Raw genomic sequence first — 24,448 nt, 5'->3', positions numbered from 1 at the left:
AGAGAGAACTTTAAAAGTCAAGATGGAGCTTAAGACAAGATTGAAGCAAACTATGTGTATGCCAGATCCTAAATTTAGTTGGTATACCACCCCTTAATTTGCTGTCAAGTCTTCTCAAGCCAAATTAATGTTCAAATGCCTTTTTAGTTGTTGTTGGAAATTCAGCTCAAGTATTTTTTCCAATTTATTTTTTAATTATTTTTCACAATAAATTTCTGGAAGAAGTAGATGTGAGCATGCAGAAGGAAAACTATCCTTGTAGCCATGCATTTGATTCTCTTACACTTTGAGAACTTGCTGCATAGGACAAAAGGCAGAAAGTGAGACTACCCAGTGGCCCCTGTTAGCATCTTCCTTTTTGTGACATGCTTTTAAAATCTATATATAACTCATTCTGTCCCCCATCTTGCTTGGGGGAAGTGAACAAACAGCTGTGTGGTATTTAGTTGACAGCTGGAGCTAAACCATGACATGAGTTTTCAAATTGCTTTCTCAGTAATGATCCAGATACTGCTTTGGATTACCTGAAGATACTGGGGGGAAAGTATGTGTTAGGTTTAAGTCTATTATAGTGAAGTACAAATAGATTTTGGTCTTTCCAAAATTTCACACTGTTGCCAGCTGTCCGATGAAATGATACAGCAAGGACACTTCCCCAACAGATTCACTTAAAAGCTTGAAAAAATTGCTGCATGTCAACTGATTTTTTTTGTGATCTCAAAAATTCACTTTGTAAGTTCTAGATCAAATCATTCTTGACTGCCTCTCAGGCAGATTCAAGATTCCCAAACAACTTCAATTGCACCGAGGAAAGAGGAGTATAAGGGACAACACAAGAAGCAGCACAAAAGCCTTGAACGTTCTATTTAAAGTGACTTTATTAAAACATTGTTAATATAAAATGTGACCAAGTACAATTTTTTTTTGTAAGAATGTTTAATAAAAACATATTCAAGAAAGAAAGAGCATCAACTCTTGTCAAAGCACAGGAAAACCTACCAGGATAAGTAAAAAGTTCTGCAGCATGTTCTACCAGCTGGTCCCAATGTGTATTAGGGTTGAGTTAGCCGATGGGAGACTGGCCGCCCAGGTTCTTCCCTAAGAAGCTTTAAGGTATTTAGCAGAGATTTAAAGTAACACTCCTCAATAGTAGAAGACTTTGTTTTCAGATCTCCACAAATAACAATAAGGTTAAAATGTGCATCTTCATTTTGGATTTACAACTTTTCAACAGCTGAAGGTACAGAAAACTTGATTCCCTGGTAACTGTAAACTCCAAGATTAACGTTTGTCAGTTTTGAAAGAAGGTGCAAGTCAATGCTAATTATACACCTAAAGAATTTGTGCTAAAGTTGTTCTAAGCTATATTAATGCTGGATGCTTATAGCAAATGCTAAAAAAGTGAAGCTAATTAAAAACCAGCAGTAAAGTCCATGATGGCAACAAGTATTTTCTGAACTGCTCAATGCAGAAATAATATCCATGAATTACAGGAGTTTGTACATCTCAGGAAGCACGTAAAGGAGCTTTCAGAAGTCTCTAAATAAGACTACGCAGTGACTTCTACTCTGTGGCAATCTTGCCCTTTAGGTAAGAAACCTCTTAAGAAAACACTAGAAAAATTGGAGGGTTTGGGCTTGGGGGTGATTCTATTTTTTCTAATTTTGGGGGAGAGGGAGGACATGCTTACAGCATTTTCCTCTATCAACAAGTAAGTTTTAATGCTCTATCAGCACACTCCGCTTGTTCAGAGCAAGCGGCACACCAATTAGAGGCCAGGATTCTTCCAGGACATAGCAAACTCTTCCTGTAACAGGCCAAAAAAAGTCCTGCCATATCCAATTCTGCACATTTAAGTGTTCCTGGCACTGAACCAAATGTCAAGTTCTTCTCAATCCATGAGAAGCCTAGCACAATTATGGTCTAGGAGATGGTGACCTTCTTATAGCCTTGGCTGGGACCCATTAGAGCCCTGTGTTTTGCCTTCTACCCCAAACAAATGCTATGGGACTATTGCGGAGGTAAAGGGAAAAGTCAAACCTTTGGCATTGGAGCAGACCAGTCACTGGCTGTGCGTAGGGGAATTAAGGCTTCAAGGTGAGGTAAACACAGTGAGAATCAGTGTGTAAATCATGCTGCATTTCAGAGACAACAGATTCAAACAACAGCTACTCTTGTTCTCTACATTTTAAACACCAAAGATCATTCAAAAGCAGAATTGGAGGCAAGCCTGCCGAGGGCCACCTTGAGATGGCCCTCTGCCCCTCAGGAACAAATGTAACCCAGTTGTTAAATGCTAAAGAGAATGTACCCAACAAGGAGGAAAAAGCACCAAAGTTGATGAGTCCTTGAGACGATAAGCTGCTTGAAAACAAAAAAAAACCTTACACTGCTATGACCTCCCATAAACATAGTAGTTTCCTGACTCAAAGGTAATCTACACTCCAGAAATTCTCAGTGCTGTAGTTATAGCACTAATATTACAAAGAGCTTTGCTCTAGTAAGGAGGCAGTGAAATTGTTAGTCTTGTGTTCCCTGAAGAATTTCCCCAATTCACTAGGTGTTCTCCCGTTCCTCTCTACCCAGCCCAAAGTCTTTAACCCAGAGACCAGAAACACCTGTCATTTCTGCAGGTCATTTTTCTAACACTCTTATGTTATTGAAGCGGATTTGTAGGGTACAAACACAGTGCTTCTTTGGATCCATCATTTAGGTGATGCCTTTGCTCTCTTCAGAAGAAAAGTGTTTTCAGTAAGTGGTACAAAAGTTACTTTCAAACAAACCAAAATCTACAAATCAATTCAATTCTGTGTATTTGTTTTTCATACTGTTTTTTTTAGCTATTTGAAGTATGGAATGGTTTTCTTACTGGGAACCACTGCATGTGCAACACTATTTCTTACAAGCCATGCTAGCAACGTTTCAATTGAAAACAGCAATCTGGTCCTGTAGGTTCCATTTCTGGGATACAGAGACTCTCATTTGTGTTTCTTTAACATGTGTATGGTAACTTCTCCCATCCTCTCAATACAGTAGCTACCAAAAAATTTAAGATATTAAAAAAATATCCAAATGAAACCACACTTCTATCACTGTTTAAAAAACAAAAATGCATACGGTGTTACAAAAGTTTATACAAAGGCAACATTTAAGAGTCTGAAAGTTACTTCTAGAAAAAGACACAAATGCTAGTAAATTAACATACAAGGAGAAAGGTATTTCACTCCTTCCTCAAAATTGGTTTGAATCTGTTTTGAAGTATCTTTTACCAGTTGTCTAGAAAATCAAAGCCAGTCTTCAAGATAACATTGCTTGTACTAGTCTGCAAGGGAAAAAAAAGAAATAATATGTAGTTGTTAATTATGGTATTAAAACCTCAGTATTTAACAGCATATCTACAAAATAAAATTTAAAATGTTGTCTGCCAATATTTCAAGTATCTCACCTTGCTATAGGACACCTAAATACCTACACCATAAAATGCTAGACATGGAAAATACTCACAATGGTAAAAAAGGCAATTCCAGATAAAAATAAATTTTTCTTGTGGGCTGCAGGCAAAAACTTTTTTTTTCCCTCATGGAAAAATTCATAAAGATCAATGTTTTTAGACCAGAGTGGGAATTGCAGAGGAACAAACACAGAAGCATCACTAATTCAACAGGTCGTCTGTTGCAATTACAGTCATTTTTTTCCAGGAAAGTTCACAGTTTAAACTTTGATGACAAATTATTTACTAGACTGTCAAGAAAATGCTTACTCCTGAAGTGTTGCACATTCAGCCATGACATTTAAAGTGATTATAGTGTTCAGGAAGAACATTCAGGAGGCACAGGTGAGTCTCTGGAATCTCCTCCTAGAGCATGGCTTCCCAGAACAGGGAAGATAATCCAGAAAAGAGGAAATGAAGAAAAGTCTGTAATACATAAAATTCTCTACTACTCTGTTCACATTTTGACATAGAAGGGTTGTTTTTCCACAGAGAGAAAAATCAGGCTTTTCAAACTATTTCATTTAATTTGAAAAAAATCACAAAGGAATTAAAACTAGCAAATCATTAATTTGTAGGAAAACATTATAAAGCCTTTAATTAAATTAGAAGTCTACCATGGTTACTCTGTAGGCAAACAGCTCAAGAAGCATTATTTCTTAGTTTCACTAAAAATAACTAAACATAGGGCTTAAAATACTGAAGTGGCTTAAGTATTGTTCTCTCCTAAGTGCTGCCACTTCTCTTGTAACTAATTACCTCATCCTGTATCTTTCTGACCTTACATTCTCTTGTTTGGAATTTAAACAATTACAGTTGGGAAAATATAGTAGATAAAAAGCTGTGCCATGGGCTGAAGGTGTACAGTAATGTGTCAGGCTACTGCCAGAGTGATGCCACAGATTGCAAACAGAACTGCACTGGTCTGTTTGAAGAAACACTCCTCTACTTCACAGTTTTCAAGCTTCAGATCTCTTTCTTCACTTTCCTTCACTATGTCATACCCTGCCGTTCCCTTTCTTTTCTCATAGATCAGCATCTGCTTTTAAAATAGCTTCAACTGCCTATTGAGCTGCTTAAGGTTATTTTTTGTTGTTGGGTTGTTTGGGGGTTTTTATTAAAAAAAAACACTGAGAAGGCTAATTCTGGAAGCTAATTCTATTTCTATTTTGGACTTTAATAAAAAATGCATTTGAAAGCAGCCCAGCTGCCTGGGACAGAACACTGGGAAGTGGTTGTCAGACTACTGCCTGAAACAGCTGAGAAACTAGTTCACTATTTACCACTGTGCTATGTGTACCAATTAAGTATCCTGCCTACACTCTAGTTTATCTACTTTTCAAGTTAAAAACCTTATTCTTTCCATAAAGTATTTTGCTGTTTCAAAACCAAACCAACCAACCAACCAACCAACCCCAATCCCTCTTCACAACATCTTTTGCTTGATATAGCAAGTTGTTAGGTAGCCTGCTGTCAATTAGCCACTTGTCAGCATTTCTGGCATTGTATTTAAATTATACCTTTATCCTACGTGTTAAAAATACTTAATTGAAGTTAACATGTTAAACAGACTTCTAAATAAAAGGTTAAATAGACATCTTCACATTTGAAAGATAAAAAGCCAGCAAGCTTAGCTATGGTTTAATGCTTTATGGAGTCCCTTAACTTTCAGAGCAGCCCTATCAGATTTTAATGTCCTATACAGTTTTTAACTCTAAGGACACTGGATATAGCAGTACTTACCTGTACAGGGTCTGTAAGTATAGTACCATCAGTATCTTCCTTGTTTGTCCTAGAAGATGCCAGATCCTGTGGTGGGTCAGGAAGAAAGAAGTCATCTAGAGAACTAGTAGGGAGTTGAGTAGGTCGAGGTTTCTCCCACTCGAGAGATACAGAAGGTAGGCTGGGGGTGACTGACTTCTCTGGTTTAGTTATGCTGGGCTTCTCAGCTTTTGTCATCTCCTTTGAAGTAGACTCTTGTCTGTAAAAAGAGGGAAGGGGTTTCTCTCCTTTCTCCATGGACTTGATCTGGCTGGGGGTCAGGGACTGGAACTCAGACTTGTCTCCTTCAAACTTTGAGCGCTCTGCATTTATCTTCCAGAAAGAGGACTCCTCTTCCTTTCTGGGTGCTATCAACCCATCAGATCCAGGGGTCTTATTGGCCTGAGAAGATTTAGGGACTTGGACGCCAGGTGTGGTTTTAACAGGCTGCCTCTGTTCGTTTTGCAGCTGGGCACCACCTTGTTCTTGTATGGACAGAGATGCAACACTGAACTCCATCTGACTCTGTTCAGGATTAAAGAAAAACAGTATTTCAAAGTCCTTCACAAAGATTCAGTTTTGACCTTCTGACCTTGATATAAAGGTAACCCCCAGACAACAAATACCACAGCAAAGCTTACTTTCTCAATAACTGTCTCTTTTTGTAGTTTCATAAAAATAATAATTTTTAGAAGTCTGAACTGCAAGCAAATGTAAGAGTCCTAGATCTGCTACGGAGGAGCCAGAGAAAGCAATCATATCCAAGGTACTCAGGGCTATCCAAGATAGCAGTGCACAGCAATAGAATAGTGACACTAAAACATCAGAACAGCTGCAGAAGCATTTTGAAAGACACAGATGTTTTACATGAAAATATTAAGTAAAAAAAGCTTCACAGTGTAGTTTAAAAGACCATCTTCCATTACAGTCTTTGAAATAATTGGCTACAATTCCATCTACTTCCAAGATAAAGGATTAGATGTAATGGGCATGCGTAGGTAAGTAGTTTTACAATTCTAATGCCCCTCTGAAGGAAAAGAAACAGCTCAAGCAGGACCAGTTTTTCACCTACTCCAAAATCTTGTTCTGTTTTCACTTGAAGTACAAATAGCTGTACTCATTTCTGAGAGGTAACACTGGCTCAAAGAAGCAAGTTAATGCATGATACAGATCTTGCAAAAGTCACTCAAAAGCAAACAGTACTTCAAAATGTTCATTTTACTTACCATCACTTCAGTAAAGTGATTGTCAACTAGCTGGATACCTTTCAGGTTAATAAATGTTAAGCCTTACTTCACTCTGAGAAACCTGTAAGCGTTTTTAGAAGTACAGCACCACAGCAAGTGCAAGGAAAGAACAACCTAACGTCTAGACTTTTGTTTGTAAAATGGAACAAATAATGCCAAAATTGCATTTACTGTTAGAGCTATGCTGTTGTCATCATGGGCTTCACTGGGCTTGAAAAAACTCAGAGAAGTTGTGGCTTTTCCTACAAATGGTTAATAGATACTTTAGAAGTTCATTACAGATTTTTGATGTTTTTCCCCATCTACGTCATTACCCAGCCTTTCCTGAATTAAGCTGCAATAGGGCCTGATTCTAAACCAAGTCCTAGTTGCATATCATTTTCACTGTAAGTGTTTGATCTCGAGTCCTACATTATTGTGCTTGTTAAGTTCAAAGGGACTCTACATCTAGCAGGTCTCACACGCCTAGTAGTTAATATTCAGAAACTTCTCATCAAAGAGCAACTGTTAACCCAGCAACTGATTATTTATAAACCAATGTTTTTTAAAACACTCAGCAGCTGCCTACACATAATTTGATTCATGGACTTACATCTGACCTTCCTAAAGAATTAAATATATTATTTTTCCAAGGTTATAGGCAAGGAAGCACCGAGCTTCGTGTTTTTCATTGAGAATATACTGTGTTATCAAAAGATGCAGAACATAAACAAGCTGGAAGTAATTATATCTCAGCTAGAATAAGGCGAGTGTGCGGATACACACAATTCTTACCAAACAGCTCAACACCCCACGCTGCCTGTAAAAAACTAAGATGAAAACCCTAGTGCTCCAATTTTTTTTTTTAAACAAAAGTCATGACGTAAAGCTAAGAGCAGAAGATTTATACTACATAAATTTTGCTTAAACAAACTATAGATGCAATGGTGTTGAGGATTATTTACAGTGACTGCCATTCCCTACATTAAAATATGGGGATTTATTTCCCTAAGCTCATTTGGCAGCACTACTGAATAGCGATTTATCACCCTGAAGTTAAGATGCTTTATGACTTTAGAACTGATAAAATCCCAGCTTAAAAGCCCAACAGCACAATATGAAATAGACATACACTTCCCCACTATGCAAGAGAAAAAAAATGAAAGACAGATTAAAAAAAATCCATCTTGGAAAACTTTAGTTGTGTAAGACTTGTCATATAGGAATTAAAACAATGCTACTTTTTATTCTTCAACAGTCAGCCATCTTCTGAGTAGCCTGTCCCAGGGCTCACTCTAGGGATGACAGTAGCTAGAGGCCACCACAGCAGGAGTCACTTTCAATAACGTGATTCCTTCCCCCCAGCCCAAGAGAGAGGAGAGGTCAGTGCCCAGAGGGAAAAGGGGCTTTCACAGCCCCAGATCCACCAGGACAGTGTTGGAAATAAAATCCAGGAAAAACACTGATGGAAGGCAAGCATGGGTCTGTTAGAACAAAAATTAGAAAATGTAAACTGACAAGATGACTGCATTTAAACATCAGCAATACAAACAAGCAAAGCCAGGCCTCCTGAGAAGTTCTTAGGGTGTGGAGCTAAAGCCACTGACTGTGGTGATATTTTATGTTCTTTTTTATGGGTCCAAATCAGCTCATAAGTCTGGTTTGGAACTGGCACATTACTTCTAGTGCACAGAAGAGCACGGCACTGCAGCACAACTTCAGGCAGTTGTGCCTTTCCAACCTGCTTGTGGATGCATGTTCTGAAGATGTCCTCTTAGTAGAGAGACCACAGGGTATACCTTTCCTTTTCAGGAGACAGGACCACCTGACATTTAAGCCTGCATATTTGTGTCACAGTATGCTTTGGAGATCAAACAGTTCACTACCTGATACGAAATGATCAGAACGAAAATATTTCCTCAGGAGTTTGCTTCTTCCACAAGGAAGGCAAGGAAGACACGACTGCCCCGACAGGTTCTGAAAGCACTGCGTCTCAGCGTGATGTAAATACAGCTCTGAGAGGTCAGATGTGTAATTTTGCTTCTAGCATTTAGCTTGGGAAGGCAACAACTTCCATGGACCAGTCACAAGATACTCAGATTTCCTTGAAATATATAATGCTTCTATTTGACTTTCGAGGTTATTTAACACATCTAAACCCTAAGAAATGTAGCTGATGAAAGAAAATGATTAATAGGCAGTATCTTTCAAGTCAAAAAATTGGCAATAAAACACCCTCCCCTGCAAGATAAAACAAACCAAACAGTAGTACAGCAGTATAAGTAGGAAGATAATTTCACACAGAGACGGGAGAAGACCCATGAGTTAAACACCCTATGCTGACATCTAAGTAATGAGTAGTGCTGTACACTCTAATGAGTCACTAGACACTACAAATGTGATTTTAATTAGTGTTCTGCTCTCAATTCCTTACATCAGATTGCAAATTGGCAATTGGTTGCGTCAGCAGGAACAAAAAGGAAATGATATTTAAAAGACAGTTACCCCCTCAAAAAATATTTCCTTTAGGTTTGCCAGCCATGAGATATCTTAATGCACTTCTCTCCTGGCCCAGTGAGTATTAGGGTAGCAACTCACCTGTCAGGAGCCACATTGCATGTTCACTTTGCTCAGGCTGAGGTAGAACTCTGGGAGCTGCTCTGGCACACACAGCATTCACCAGTGGAATGGCACTTGTGCCACTCCACCAGCTGCCACCTTGGGGAAACAAACACTGACCACTGGGGCACGAGTCCATGGTCAAAAGTGAATTGTCACTTGGGCACCATTTGGGATTCTAGAGACAGGGTTTCAGTCCCCTGCTGCTTTCATAGATTTTGTATGACTTTAAATGAGCTGCAGTTTCTCTAGTTATAATTCCCTATTTGAGGAATAAAAATATTTTCTTTTTCCTACCATTTGTCCAAATTGTATTTTTGGGAACTGTTCAGCCCAGAAACTCTCAAGAGTTTACAAACAGGCTACTACAGTCCCAACTGCAATTTCTAGGAGTTATCGGAATTCAAATAAAAGCTATTAACAGCAATAGCATTTTCCAAATGTTGCAAGAGCTAGTCTTTCTCAACACATTAGGAGAAAACAGGGAGAGAGAGCAAGTGAAAGCACGCACAAAGGAGTATTTTTGAGGCAGAGTAAAACTAGAAGTCTGTGTTCTTTTTGGTCTTATCCCTCTGGTCCCACACCACTGCAAGAGTTCAAATAAAGGATGCCCTGTCTTGACCATTTTTCTGAATAATAAATATAAATATTATAATAAATTGCAGGTTTTGGGAAGATGCATATCTGTCTTTCCTTAAAAAGACTATATTAAGATATTTAGGAATTTTCTTTATTGGATTAAAAAATTTAGACCAAACTTTAGTCAGAGATAATCCACCAAATCATCATACTGGCTGTGTATATTCATGAGAAACAATGTATTCCAAAAGACAGGCACCACACACTGAGAATGTCATGATTTAATAATACTGTATAAGATCATATCTCAGTTCATAAGACTGTATTAAAAACAAGATGACCACAAAGAACCCAGGAACTTTTTAAGCATCTTATTCACTCATCAGGAATGTGTAGTATTTTACTAAGCAGTCACGCAAATACAGCCAAAACAAATTGTTTTCCTTGGCAGGCTGAAAAATCCAAATTGTTGAGAAAAAATTGCAGAAACACTGTCAAAAACAACTTGTCTTAAGCACAGTCTGATAAATGCAGAGGTAAGAAAGCCAACTTCAAAAAGACTTATAATATGACTTTGCTTTGCTGAATGGACAAAACCAAAATAAATATGGGACCCAAAGTCGTTGCAATTTTTGCTGTGTTTCCTGTGCACATTGTGGGTGTTTTCAGAATCTTTTCAGAGTAAGAAAGAAATCCTTAGGTCAGCAGAGGCAAATTGCAAGGGCAAAAATAAGAGCAAAGCACTCAAACCCAATCTAAGTAATTTTAGCCTACACAGAAAGACAATGCCAAAGATATATAGCATGGATCTTCAGAGGAAATAACATTATATACTCTCTAGTGATATGAACTGCATTCCAGTCTGCCACTGCTACCAGCGAGTTTGAGCCAGCTCATACTGAAAGTATCTGGTACATGCCTGGTTTTGTGCTCAGGAACAACTGTAAAGGTTGATGGAGGTAACTGGATCTTAGCTGAGAACACTTAGCCATGCAGAATAAAACAAACATTGAACACAGCTTCTCTTTGGTGGGTTTCTTTGCTCAAGAACTAATAGTCAACAGTGGTTTTACAGCACTGTGTTTTAAATCTGTTTTAAAGGGGAAGGCTAATCCTCAAGCATCAGGGATCACTCTTCTTTCCTCCCAAGGAATCACTGCCATTTATGCCTGCTTGGTCAATATAATCACACCAAATTATAGTTTGTAACAAACAATTCTAATATCAGGCTGCTAAGGAAGGAAGGAAAAAATTCTTTTCTGACACTTCTTTCCTATTTAAAACAAAACAAAACCCCCAACAACTAGGACTTGTACAAAGAAGGATACTGAAGACTGTCTTTTAGTTTCAAATAAAGGAAACAGTTTGAAAACCATTTTTATTTATAACTGCAACATAATTTTTTTCTTCCTAAATCATTGCTGGGATTAGAACACTTCTGTAGCAATATAATTAGGGAATTCAGACAAGGAGGCAGCAAACAGATTACTGAAGGGATTGAAACTTGACACTTCCTTGTTTTGCTTTTTGTTTGTTTTAAACACATCTTGAAGGCTTTTCTTTTCAACAAGTAGTTGAGGGTCTGTTGAAAATAGAGGAGAGCTGGCAACTACTCTACCTGTATCAAGAAAACCAAATTTGTAGATATGCATGTGTCAATTTCAAGCATTTGGAATAAAACCTATTTTCATTAATAGCGTGAAATAGAAATAGGTTCCAATGTATTTCCATGCTGCTCAGTACAATCAGTGTGTTAACTGAGGTGGCAGACTGAAATTATATTTTCTGCCCACTATTAAATTAATTTAAAAAAACCCCAGCAAAACAAAAAAACACCAAATCCCCAAAACCCATTATGTTCTGAAAGTGTTTCAGAGAAATTTTATTTCCCAATGCAGGCATGATTCCTGTTTTCCATTTATATCATGAGGTCCTTGCTGAGTTTCACCAAATTTTTACTTCAAACAAACCAAGAAACCTCAAAGGCTAAATTCAGCTAAAATGTCATCTTTCATCTCACGTAAACCTGAAGCCATAAATAGAATGATCTGAATTCATAAACCTGGCTAGAGCTCCAGTTAAAAATGTAACCTACATTTCAAGACATGGTATGTCCATGAGGGCTCCACCCATGAACCAAATCACTCCCTCCAATTCCATCTCTGGTTTTAAAATGTCAGCCTATTTGCAGTGCCAAGGGAACACATTGCTTCCTGGATAATTTCCCTTCTGAGAAGTGATACCATTATTTACTGAAAGTATTATTTTAAATGCTATCAAATAGCTAACTCGGCAATTTACATTGTGTTTCTACTTTGCCTCGTTTAAGGATTTAAAAATACAGAGGCAAGACAAGAAATACAGATCAAACAGCTAAAAATAGTGAAGACACTCATGCAAGTGTTTGCTGTGATGTGATGACTTAAGCCATATCTCACATTTGTGTTTAAAATGAGAACACAGAAAGCTTATTTTTGACACAAGTTATCAAGCCCTTCAACAATGTTCTGAAGCCCAAAATGACCACAATTTAGTACACTGTTCTCTGGGTAAGTTTGTCAGCCATGGAATTAGGGAATCCATTTCACTAGTTACCGTAAGAAAAATTGGTGCTTACCTAATCCCCACTGGCAACACTAGAACAGCTGAGAGGCTTCAGCTTGGAAAAAAACATGCTCTCCCCTCTTCTCTATTCTTCTCACTACCCTCTCAGTTTCCCTCATGTTAGTTACAGACAAATACTAATTTTGCTGCTTTACTGATCTGAGTCTCAATGTTAAAAAAAAAAAAAGCCTAGTGGTTTTACTGATTTACATCTCTACTTTATTTTGCTCTGCAAAAGCCACATTCCCTTCCTTGGGTAAACCAGAGCACATTCATGCACATTTAGTCATTAAAGGGAGACCAGGGGAAAGAATATTGTAGAAAAAATAATCCTTCCTCGAGTAGAGCTCATGGAATGGAAAGAGCCTGATGGCCTTAAATAATAAGAGAGAATAGAGCTGGCTCACAAGACATCACACATGCATTACAACACATCAACTTTATTGAACAGCTCATTCAAGTTTCCTCACATGGGACCAGTTCAGTAAGGATACTTTATCCTCAGCTGGTACCTCATGGAAAAATTGCCTTCCAGTAGCACCTTATTAAAGTATGAGTTAGTGAAGAGATCAAAGAGTAAGCACAAAGCAAGATCTCCCGCTTTGGAAAAGGAAGACTCAGCAGTTGAAGGACTTGGCTGAAAGACTGATACAATATGAGGAATCAAATTAAAAGCAAAAAGGAAGAACCCACAGAAACCAACCAACCAACCCACATCCTGTAAACCCAGACAACATGGATTCCCTAGAGTTTTGCTGGAGGAAAAGGATGGGCAACTTTTCAACCTACAGCTGAGGCGCAGCTTTCATCTCTGGTTACAAGCAGAGAGTGGAGGAAAGAGGGAAGCACAGCTTCCTCAGCCACGACAATGACTTCTAAAGCAACCTCCTCCCCATCTCAGTTCTCTTCAGCAGCCACAGGAGTGTTCTCATATCAATCTGTGCTCCTCTGTTCCTTACAGTAAAGGATGAAACTAGCACATCTATCCACTTTAGTCCCTCATTTTAAGACACCAGAAGGACAGCAGAAATACCCTTAATCAGCAAGCAATAAACCACAGGCTGGGTTAAAAAATACTTCACTAGACATAGAAGCATTAAAAAGAAAAGAGAAGCATCGATTAGTGAGAAAATCCATTCAAGTGAAGATGCATCTCATCGTGGATCACTGGTCAGTGCATTACATGAAGCATTATCTCCACGAAGTTCAAGCATTCAGAACTTATAAAATCTTACCAACGCAGAGCATAAAAATACAATTACAGCTGCCATGTCCCCAAACCTGAGTTTTTGGATTTGCACCTAAAAGTAGGGGAGACACAACACTACTGCCTCCAACATATAATTTATTTCACCTTACTGTCAATGAGGTCCACACTTTTCTCACAGCTTTTCCTTTCTTGGCAGCTTCACCCAAGTACACCCATGATAAAAAGTCTCTTTGATATTATACTAAAAGGCACGGAGACTGCTTCTTCTAAGGGTCCTGAAAGACAGGAGGGCTTGCCTGAGCTACCAGGCAGCAGGAAATCCTCTACTGGGTCCTGAACCATCACAGCTTACAAGGGAGTTTTAAGACAAGTGAAGACTGGCATTGGGTTCTCTTAAATTATAGCACTGTGGGCTGCTGGGACCCAGGAGTCACATCAAGTTAGAGGTTAATCAGCTTCTGCAAAGCACAGATGGGGCACCAGCTACAGGCACTGACCTTGAGCAGGGAGGGCGAGGGTCAACCAGATTAATTTAGTATTCACTGGCATTTGCAAATAATTACTCTGCATTAGGCTAAGATTATATTCATAAGCTCATACATGATTATCTACATAGTTCAAGGGCAAAAAAACCAAACAAGCGAAAACAAAAGAAAAAAGGGAATAGGGCAGAAGCAGCTTTCTCTGACAGATAAAGCCAGAAAACATGAAGTCTGAAATGAATTATTAAATTACTATGCTCCCCATACCCAGCTGAGAAAGGCAGCGAGCTGTGGTTTCGCTTACAGAATTTCTTCAACAAGAAGAACTAAGCTTGATTTGTGACCACAAATATGCTGCAACCATATTTCCTGACAGTGTAGGCTGAGAAGGATGGAGAACTCTGGCTTCATGTTAGGCAAATGAGAATTCCATCATAAGTAATGCTTTAACAAAATACCAGTGGTAAAGTGAGGGGTGGAAAAATAACAATACACCAACTCCCAAACCAACCTGCCACAGAAAAATATGTTCTTTTTTGGAGGAGCTGCCTTTTGGAGAGGTAATAATAAAATGTTTCTATCACAGTCCCAGGTTACCAAGTTTCAGTACATTTGTTGTAGGACAGTATTCTAGTTCATCATAGAAAGATGAAGCATAATACAAGCTTTAAGAAAAAGTTATGAGATACCTGCATCTTCCTCACCTCATTTCCTAGCTAGTTTGCTCCTGAATTCCAAGAGAAATATGGTTATGTTTACACAGTATTTTAGACAATGGTCCTACTAAACATGGAAAGTTGATTAAAAAGTTTGCACTGAAAAATCAAGTAATTTGTAATTAGTCAGTTTTACACCTGCACTTGAAGCCAGAAGATTGGTTCATTAAGTCCATTTTGTGTTTCTCTTGATGCAAATCAAAGCATACCAGTCCTGTTTCATTTGCAGGATATCACTTTACACAGCTCTCATAGAATAAAGGTGACATTAGCCTACCAAGTATTAAAATGAAGACAATAAATGCACAAGGAAAAGTATAAAATGACAAACCAACATTAAAAGTAAAATTGCTGCATATTTACCTTTGTTTCCCAGGAGAATGGAGCTGAGTGCTCATCTTGCCAAGTTATGTCCTGAAATAAAATTCAAGAATGACTAAAAATCAGAAAAGCAGCTTTATGTGCTCAGAAGCATCATACGGATGACATTATATTACACTGTCTGGAACTGTAACAACCACCACCCCAGAACATGCTGAAAAGTGACAGCACTACTTGAAGATGGCACTGGTTACATTTTAAAACTGCCTGAAAGCAAGTTCTCTGAGAGGAAGGTTATCAATACTACATAAATTTAATCTACAAAATATACAAAGATGTAACCTGGTCTAAATCTCTTGAAATGGTTTCTTTACGAATAGCTTTAAGATGTATTAAATTTCCAGTTTTCTACTAGGCGTTTCTTTGGTAGCCACTAGCAACACACATAGACAGAAATAACAAAAGGAAAAGGGCTTTAGTGAAATAAAGTCCCATTTCCTCCCCTTGGCAGAACAAAGAGCATGTGCACAACCAGGCAGTCATGTGGCAGTGAAACAGCTGTGCAGCCATCAGGCCAAGCCACAGCTGGATCCAGCCCTGACAGGACACATAATCAGGTCACTTCAATGATGGCTGGTCTGAAATAAGTATTCAGTGGTCTTGAAAGAGCTACACAACATCCACAGAGTTAAAACCCAATCTCAAAAAGATTCTTTTAAGAAGGTATATTTCTGAAAATAATCCAAATTTGAGAAATTTAAATTATCTCTTTGCACATGGCATGCCCTCCAGAAATATGTGTGATGCATATAAAAAAAAAAGGGGGTGAAAAATAAAAAAAATTAAAATTATTGTTTCTCATATTTGTTGAAGAGTCTCAACAAAATGATTGCACTTGTATTCCTAGTTATGGCTGGGTCTCATTGGCACACTGGATGGTCACGCTGGTAGAGGCAGTGAGTTGCATGCTCCATACTGAATACCATTGCTTGGCCACCCCAGTACATAAAGGAAGGAAGAGGAGTCGGAATACCATATGGAAAGAGAAAGGCCAGGACTTTCACACTCCTGCTGTTCAGAGAATAACAGAACTAGACCATGTTTTAAGACAACATCTCACTATGACTGCGCTTTTCTTCTTACTTCTGACCTCTGCCTTTATAGAAATATATTTCTCAGAGATCTGACAGCATTCTCCTGACCTGCCATCTCTTATTTCATCCTGGGCAGTCTTTGCTGGCCAAGAGCTATAAGATCACAATTAAAAGTGTCTGAAACCATCTCCTAAACATGAAAACATGTCATTCTCCAACTGTTACTCATCTGTGAAGCACAGGGTTTCTGGCAGCAAAGCATTTGTGGTATACATAAGGGTGATCCCATTCTCTTAAAAAGAACTGAGCTGACAATGATAGTCTAAGAGGAAAGGCCTGGACTCTGCTGGATCACACATTCTCACCAAAAAGGAAATTTGGTACAAGGAATTTTTGCCAAGGACACAAATGTAGTACCAGGTTCTCTCATTCCAGAAAATAGGAACTCAGATGTATTAAAATTTAAAGGAAAAAAAGGCAAAGTCTGCTTTTTAGTATCTATCAGTATTTGCACTGTGGTGTTCTGCTGACTGCTCGGGAAAGCCACACCACTCCATGTGTGATGCCTCACCACAGGTGTGTCACATTATTTCAAACTCCTTTTAGGACTATATCCTTTTCCTCTGAACCTGGTGGAGTTGGCACTTCATTTCTGAAGCACACACGACAGGAATCACACTCCAGAAAGGAAGAGAGATGGGAGAACCCAACCACTGGACTGAGTCTCATGCACAAGGCAGGACTACAACCCTTCTGTCCACATGGGGTCTGGATAAATCAGTACCTGACTTCAACCACAGCAGTAAAGGACACAAATGAAGTCCAGAGATCACTGTAACATTCCCACGTGCAGCCATAGCACCTTAAAGCTCCAGATATGTAGACATAGCTGTCAGCGGGTTTGAACTTAGGAGTTTAAAGGAAGCTCTGTCTTCTTGCCATTTACAGTACAAGTAAACCAGTTGTGAACCAGTTTTAAACTTGGGAGCAAGCCAGGACCATCCTTGTCCTGGATCCAAGACCTCCAGTTCTTTATTTTCCTATATCTGAGGCAAGTGTAGACAGCACTGGGAGCGACCTCTTCACCCAACACTCCCTGCACACCTTCAACTCAGTGATGACATGGCTGTTGTGAGCAAGCCCTGATGACAAAAGGCTGACCACAGAGGGATAGAAAAGCAGCATGGAGGCAGAGTGAAGGTATGAGGTCATCATGCAGCAGGATACATCATTCCCTATAGGATAGAGCAAGTCAACTTCCCACTTCACAGAATCTGATGTCTTCTCAACCACTATTGCACTTGTTGGAACCCCAACTTGTAACCTCAACCTCCAGCACAGGCAAGCAAAAAGCTCCTGTTATTAATTAACAGGATTTTGGTACCAGTTGTTTAAAAGTTCAGGTCAAAGATAAAATCTAAGACTTCCATAGGTTATTTCCAAAGACAGAAGTAGTAGACACTTGTTAGACACAAGCAGTTTCCAGAAAGAAAAGAACTATAGATTTTTTTTTTCTTAAAAGGATGGCTCACTGTATCTTGGACTGCACAGCCCAGTACACCTCAGAGCCAGGAAGTCTGAGGAGCTCTGTCCACTTTCAAGAGATCTTCTATAGGACATAGCAAAGAATGAAGTAGGATAAGACATGGTTTGAGGATACAAACCTTCAAGGAGTTGATGTCTGAAGTTATTTGAAGCACACTTGAGGCTAGGATGAAGAAGATACTTGACAAGTTCTGTCCATTGTCGGGGAAGGGAAGGAAATTTTTGGCCCTCACCTCTTGTGCCCCCACACAGAGGACATGCAGAGGACCAAGTGAGAAGCTGGAGAACTTCAACTGTTTCCTACTAGAAGTGCCTACCAAAAGTTATCACCAACAAAATATGAGAAATAACTTTGTTTTCTGTAGAATAAGCAAGTTCTTACACAGTTGAAGAAACTGGGAGCAAAAGAATCAATTATTTCAATATTAAAAAAAGTGAATTATGAGTGGAAATTCTAGAAAAAAAGGCCTCAAGGCCATTTATCATAATGTAGATTAGAAAAGATCCATATCTGATCAGCTTTTGTTTTCAGCAGACAACAAAGCCTTCTTCCAGAAAGAAGACAAATAAATAAACTTCTGTTCACCAGCGTTAAAAAAAGAACCTATTTTTAAGAAATGGGGCCTCATGCAACATATTTCGGAGCTGAAATAAAAACAAGCGAGAAAGAGAGAGAAAGGCAAAAATCTGGTCATACACTTGACTTCAACAACCAGCTGCAAAATATATAAAAAAGTCACCAGTCATATTTGCTGTATGTAGGCAGCTTGTAAAATGTTTGAATTTCAAAATGGAAGACACTGGTAAAAATGTGCCTGTGCTTGTGACATGAGCATTGCTCAGCACAGCTGTCAGTAACCAGGGAAGTCACAAACCCACCAAGCCTCATCAAAACAGCATTTTGGGGTTTAACTGCACTCAAAAACTGCCCTGCATTTTTCATTTTTAAAAAAAGCACAGATCTCTAATTGGCACAAAATAAGTTGTTGCTATATTGACTATTTGTTGCTTTAAAGCATTTTTAATTAGGGATGTAATAGGGTCGATCCTTTGCCTGGTGCCAAAGTACTTAAGGGTAAGCAAACCAAATACTGTATCTGCTTTCAGGTAGATAAGTCAAACTTCCCCGCTAAAAGACAATGACCAGAGCTAACCTAAGTCTCTTACCTATCTCTGCTCCAAATAAAATGTTAACCACTTCTTAAAGCATATGGTATTTTCTCCAATTAAAAATTTAGTTATTTCAAGTCCAACTCTTTGAGCTACTGAATAGTGCTCAAATATTGAATATCCACTTCAAGAAAAAAGAATTTAAAAAGAAGAAAAATCAAACCTTGATTCCATGTATATGTCACACACATGCATAAGGAGAGACAGTGTAAAGAAAACAATGAGAACTTCTTGTAAACCGAATACCTAAACTTTCACTGAACCAAACAGAGAGGATCCAGTGGCATCAAGGAACAACAAATCAGCCTCTTAACAAAGGCTGAGTGCTAAGCAGGCAAAGGGTCGCAGCCTCTTACACACTGCTGGTTTTCCACCTATTGTTCTCACAATTTATGGCATATTTAAAAAATAATCCATTTAATATTACATTCATATTCAATCCTGGCTTCTGTTTCCAGATTCTCCTCAGCTCAGCTAACCTTCTTTTCTAGTGCTATGGGCATTAGACATAAATGGAGAAATGCCAGTAACTGAAGGCTTGTTGGGAAAGCGGAAGCTGTTTGAAGGTCACCGTCTCCAAAAGCCCTCAGCCAGGAGGTCTAAAATGTTTACACACAGAAAATTATGCTGAAGCAACAAACAGTCTCCTGGTGCTGGGCTCCTGTGTGATGGCAGAGAGTCAATCTTCGTTAAACAGGACAAACTTGTTTCATGGGGGCATTAAATGACCCTGCTAGCCTAGAAGAGATTGAAAATATGCCCTAGATTACACAACTCTAGAAAACAGAACAAGACAGTGAGGCAAGAGATGTTGAGTTTTTCTAGGAGGATGTGTTAGAAAATTCAGAGTCCTGCAACCCCATCAAGGTTACTGAGCTAATTATTCTGGGGTTCATTTCAAATAGGAAGCCTTAGCTTTGACACTGTGGGGCCAATAGTGGACACGTAATGGCTGGTTAGTGCTCGTGTCCATCCTCACCATGACAGCGTGATGCCCACAGGTACAAGTGGCAAGCAGAACTGGGTGCCACCCAATCCAATCCCATGCTTGAGAGAGAAATGCTGTTTGGGGAATCAGGGAGCCTAATTCCTGTACTTCAACTTTTTTCATCAAGCTTTTTCAGACTTTTAAAAATAGCTTCAGCAAGATGAGTGATTAAAAGAGAGGTGCTGGTGCCCTGGCACCAGTTGCCTTTGAGACCTGCATTCACAGTGCCTGCACAGCTTCAGTTATTAACTCCATGACTGGTGATGCCACAATGAGGATAAGATAATGGAAGAAAAGGAGCAGTGGCATTCAGCTGACTCTCAGCATTTGCTACGAGTCACACATGGTGCTGCAGTGCTTTAGCATTACTAAATGACTGGATCATGGCTACAGAATGCCATGGTCCTGTTACTGCACATCTATTTTCTGTAACACCCTTCCTACACAGACAACATACTGAAAGGTGTTTTGAAAATGTAAGAGATGCTTATAGTTTGAGAACTTACAGTCCTGGGCTATGAGTTCAGGAGATAAATCTGGTGTTAGAAGATATATAGGTGGAGGTGAGAAAGAGGGAACTAACTGTCCAGAGATACGAGATCACTACGTTTATCCACTGGACCACCTGATCAAATGCATGAAAGTGGGACTGAAACAGTGAGAGGCCTGGGCAGGTAAATCAGTATCTTCAGCATTCATCCTTGGTTTGCTTTCTCCCTAGACCTCCAAAGAACATGAGGTGAAAGAGATAAAATTTCCATGCTTAAGCAAGCACAGGTAGATCACTACAGATTTCAACATCAGTTAACAGGGAAGATGAGCTGTGGCTGGAAACTTGAAACTTTTGGAGCAGGTGTCAGGAGGAGCATCATCAGATCAAAACACTTTCACTGAAGGCACTGCAGCATCAACAAGTGATGCTGAGGTATACAGACTACTCTCCATTTCCTTGCCTTAGGATACCACACACCGATAGACAGGGAGAGCTACCAGGATCAATTTAATTGCCCTTAGCAAGGGCTGAGTGACCACAGTACATGAAGCAGTTGTGCCTTACAAAGGCAGCAGGAGCACAGCTCAGCAAGCTGTGAGACCAGAAGACAATAAAGCTCTGTAGTCCAAGCATTGGCAAGCCTGGAAAGCTGAACCAAAATGGTAAGAGACCGGCTGCAGCAGCTCTGCAACAGCAGGACAAGGAGGAACAATTAGTGAGCCAGGGCAAATGTCCAGCAATCAGGTCGAATGCCAGCAAGGGAACCAGAGGAGGGGAAGCTATCAGATGCAGAGCTAGGAAAGGCTCCAAGGCTCAATACTACATTTGGAAGAATGAAAATGGAAATGGAGGATGCCAAAATGAGTGGAATCTCTTTTCTTCAGAGAAATTACATATTAACTTCTGCTTAGAAGTCAAGGAGGAAGTCCGTTGAGGCAGATGCTTCTGAAATTAAACACTTTGTATCAAGTATTTTGATCATGTCTTCTTTGGTTAATGGCTACAGAAATGCTAACATTATGCATTTTGCAACTGCATTTGGGGAAAGAAAACTACTTACTGAATCTCTGGCTGTTCTGTCAAGTGGGAAATTATTATTTCCATACAGTGCAACTCAACAGCCTAGAACAAGCTTGCTTTCCTTCCAGATCCACATAATTCAAAGCAGAAAGCACAGCAGAGACTCTCCAAGGCTGGGAAAGCTGAACATATTTACTTTCCACAGTCATTAACCTAAATTCTTTCACAGCTAACTTCAGATTTAAGTTTCTTTTCATAGGTTGTTTACATAACCAAATTTGTTGTGCTGTGTTCTTCTTTACCTCTCTTTCACCATTACTAGCAAATATTTACCTAGCATTTTGGGTATCACAGACTAAACAAAACAGAGCTTGACCCTCTGTTCTTCAACTTTAGATATGATGTGCTTGTGGCACAACATCACACCTTCCTGACAGGTGAAACACAGGCACCAGTCTTCCAGCACAGAGCTGCCTCATTTGCTTCCTACAAATCCCATTGCAAGGGATATTGGAGAGGAGGCTAAAAGTAGCACTGTTCTCTTTAAATTGGATTGATGATTACAAATGCAGAAGCAGATTATTTTTTTTTCTGGTAGAAAGTTAATTAACAATAGGTCACTTTCAGTTATTATATGAACACAGGGAAAGAGACTGGCTCTGTAATCATACAGAGATGTAAAAGAAAAGAAAACAAAGGGTAAATACACAGAGTAAGAAACACAGTATCTGAAGAGCCCTGTCCGGTCTCTTGAAGCATTGTTAGACCTTCCGCTTCACGGGATCACACCTGGTAACATGACCCACTGCTCGAGTCTGGGTACCCTTATACCTATGGATTTCCAGCAGGGCTGCCACGCTTTGCCATTAGATAGATGGTTCTCAGAACGTTCAAAATCCATACTTTTGCCATTTATCTTTCCACACCCTTGTTTTTCCTGGCATGTGACATGGAACAGGCTGCATTTTTTTAAGGTGTCAAACATGCCAAGAGCTGGAATGTTTTCAGTGTTGTATTTTTAACTGTGTCTAAAACTAGAAACAAAAAGGAAGAGATTTAATTCGGTGTAAACATTCTCTACAGCCCATTTTCAGCAAGGGACCATGTCCAGCGCCAGCCACGGCCATGCCCCGCTGTCGGGGGAGCTGGGACTGGCCTCTCCTCGAGTCTCCCTTCTGCAAAACCCACTCCAGCGCTACCACCACTGGCGCCTTCCCCGCTTTTACGGTGCGACCGAGTGCCCTATGCGCGTGTCACATCCCGCCCTCCGGCACAGCCACGGAGCGGGGAAAGGAATAAACCTCCTCCCCGGGGCAACTTCCCGTGGTGAGGGGGGATGCTGCCCACCACGAGGAACGCCCGCGCCCCTCGGCAGCGCCGGGTGGGCGCCACGGCCGAGCAGCGGCAGCGCCGTGGGGCCGGGGATGGGAGAGCCGCGGGGCTGGGGATGGGAGCGCCGCGGGGCCGGGAATGGGAGAGCCGCGGGGCTGGGGATGGCAGGGCTGCAGGGCTGGGGATGGGATAGCCGCGGGGCCGGGATGGGAGCGCCGCCCGCCGCAGCCCCCGCGGGCGCCCCTTCCCCTCCGCGCCCTGCCCGGCCCGGCCCCCGCGTACCTCGTCGCCGAAGCGCACCACCTTCTGCCCCGTGTTGAGGCGCAGGCTGGGGTAGGAGTTGGGCGGCGCGGGCGGGCGGGCGGTGCCGCGGTGCGCGGCGTAGCGGGCCTGGACGTGCGGCTCCACCAGGCACTTGTCGATGATCTCGTCCTGCTGCCGCGGCGGCAGCCGCTCCCACTCGGGCCCGTAGCGCTCGCGGATCCGTTCCTTCTCCGCCATGATCTTGCGCGCCATGGGACTCAGCGAGGAGAAGTAGCTGAACCGCTTGCGCTCCCGCTCGTCCAGCGGCCGGTTCCCGTTCATCACCGCCGTGCGGGACGCGGCGATCGCCGCCGCCATGGACGCCATGGCCACCCCGCCGCCGCCGGCCTCGCACTCGCACGGCGGGAATAGGAATGGGAATGGGAACGGGAAGAGAACCGCCTCCTCCGCTGCCCTGCTGCAGACACCGCCTCCCCTCGCTCCCTATAAAGCCGCCGGCCACCGCCCCGCGCTCCCGCCCCCACGGCATTCCCGGCCCGCCCTCCCCGCGGCTCCCGGGCGGGGCAGCCGCCCGTCCTCCCGGTGCCCCGAGGCCGGCGGGGGATGGAGGGGGCGGTGGAGTCTCTAAGCTGCCCCCCCCGGGCGTGCTGCGGCCCCGTTACCGGGGGTGACCTGGGGCTGAGCGGCCCCGCGGCTCTCCGCTGCTCCTGACCGCGGGGCGCGTCTCCTCCTCCCTTCCCCTCTCATCCAGAGGAGACAAGTTGTAGTATTCCCATGGTGCCGGGGCCAGGAGCACCAAGGAACGATTTGCCTCAGCTGGCAGAGTGTGCCGGACCCAAGAACGTGCCTTTCCTACGTCCTAAATAAGTCTTACATGTTTATTAACACGACAGAAGGTCCAGCAGCTACTGGCAGAAGACACACGATGCCTGGGATGGGCTATTTTATCCAACTCAACAGGTTGAGGAGCAAGATGGTCCAAAGCTTCAGTATTATTTTGATAATAAAAAAAAAATTGCAGCCAAAGTGTACAGAGTCCATGCAGTAGGCATTAGTTGTACTGGTAAAACAGATTTCCTGGAGGCTGATCTCTTCCTTCACTATACAAATGCTCTCTTTTCCTGACTTTGGCGAAACATTCACTGAGGTACCACAAATTCCCCAAAGATGCCCAAAGTCTCTGGGGAGGGGTGGGACCACATAGTTCCTTTCCATAAAAAAAAGCAAGCTTACCTAAGACGGGTAAAGATGGCAGAAGATTTATGTGAGGCTCAATCTATTCTGGCTTTTGGCCTAGGTAGTTGCAAGCAAATTTTACTATCTTATTAAAAAGTCACAAAAATATTAAGATTCAGATTAATGGTTTTACATTGCTTAGCCATTTTTTTCCTTATTCAGCCTTCTTTAATATTATTCTTAATAGATAAATGGTTGGGGCTGCAATACATTAATGTTCCCATTTAAAAGTTCAAATGATATCACTAGACCTCAGCTGTCTAAGATGGCACAGAAGAGGATGGAAAATGATAATTAG

General features: G+C 41.0%; 1 protein-coding gene across 1 annotated transcript; it reads right to left on the bottom strand.

Moving 5' to 3' along the window:
* Positions 1 to 1,637: 1,637 nt before the first annotated feature.
* C2H1orf198 (chromosome 2 C1orf198 homolog) lies at positions 1,638 to 23,395 on the bottom strand. Its single transcript, XM_071549520.1, has 4 exons — positions 22,933 to 23,395; positions 15,051 to 15,101; positions 5,234 to 5,776; positions 1,638 to 3,322 (listed from the first exon to the last, which is right to left on the bottom strand). The coding sequence occupies exons 1-4, from the start codon at positions 23,278 to 23,280 to the stop codon at positions 3,266 to 3,268; spliced, it is 999 nt and encodes a 332-aa protein (XP_071405621.1). The 5' UTR covers positions 23,281 to 23,395; the 3' UTR covers positions 1,638 to 3,265.
* Between the last annotated feature and the right edge of the window lie 1,053 nt (positions 23,396 to 24,448).

The sequence above is a fragment of the Pithys albifrons genome, chromosome 2 (genome assembly GCF_047495875.1).
Source record: "Pithys albifrons albifrons isolate INPA30051 chromosome 2, PitAlb_v1, whole genome shotgun sequence".
In the NCBI taxonomy this organism is placed as follows: domain Eukaryota; kingdom Metazoa; phylum Chordata; class Aves; order Passeriformes; family Thamnophilidae; genus Pithys; species Pithys albifrons.
The sequence above is the reverse complement of the archived record's forward strand: the minus strand, read 5'-3'. Positions and strand labels throughout refer to the sequence as shown.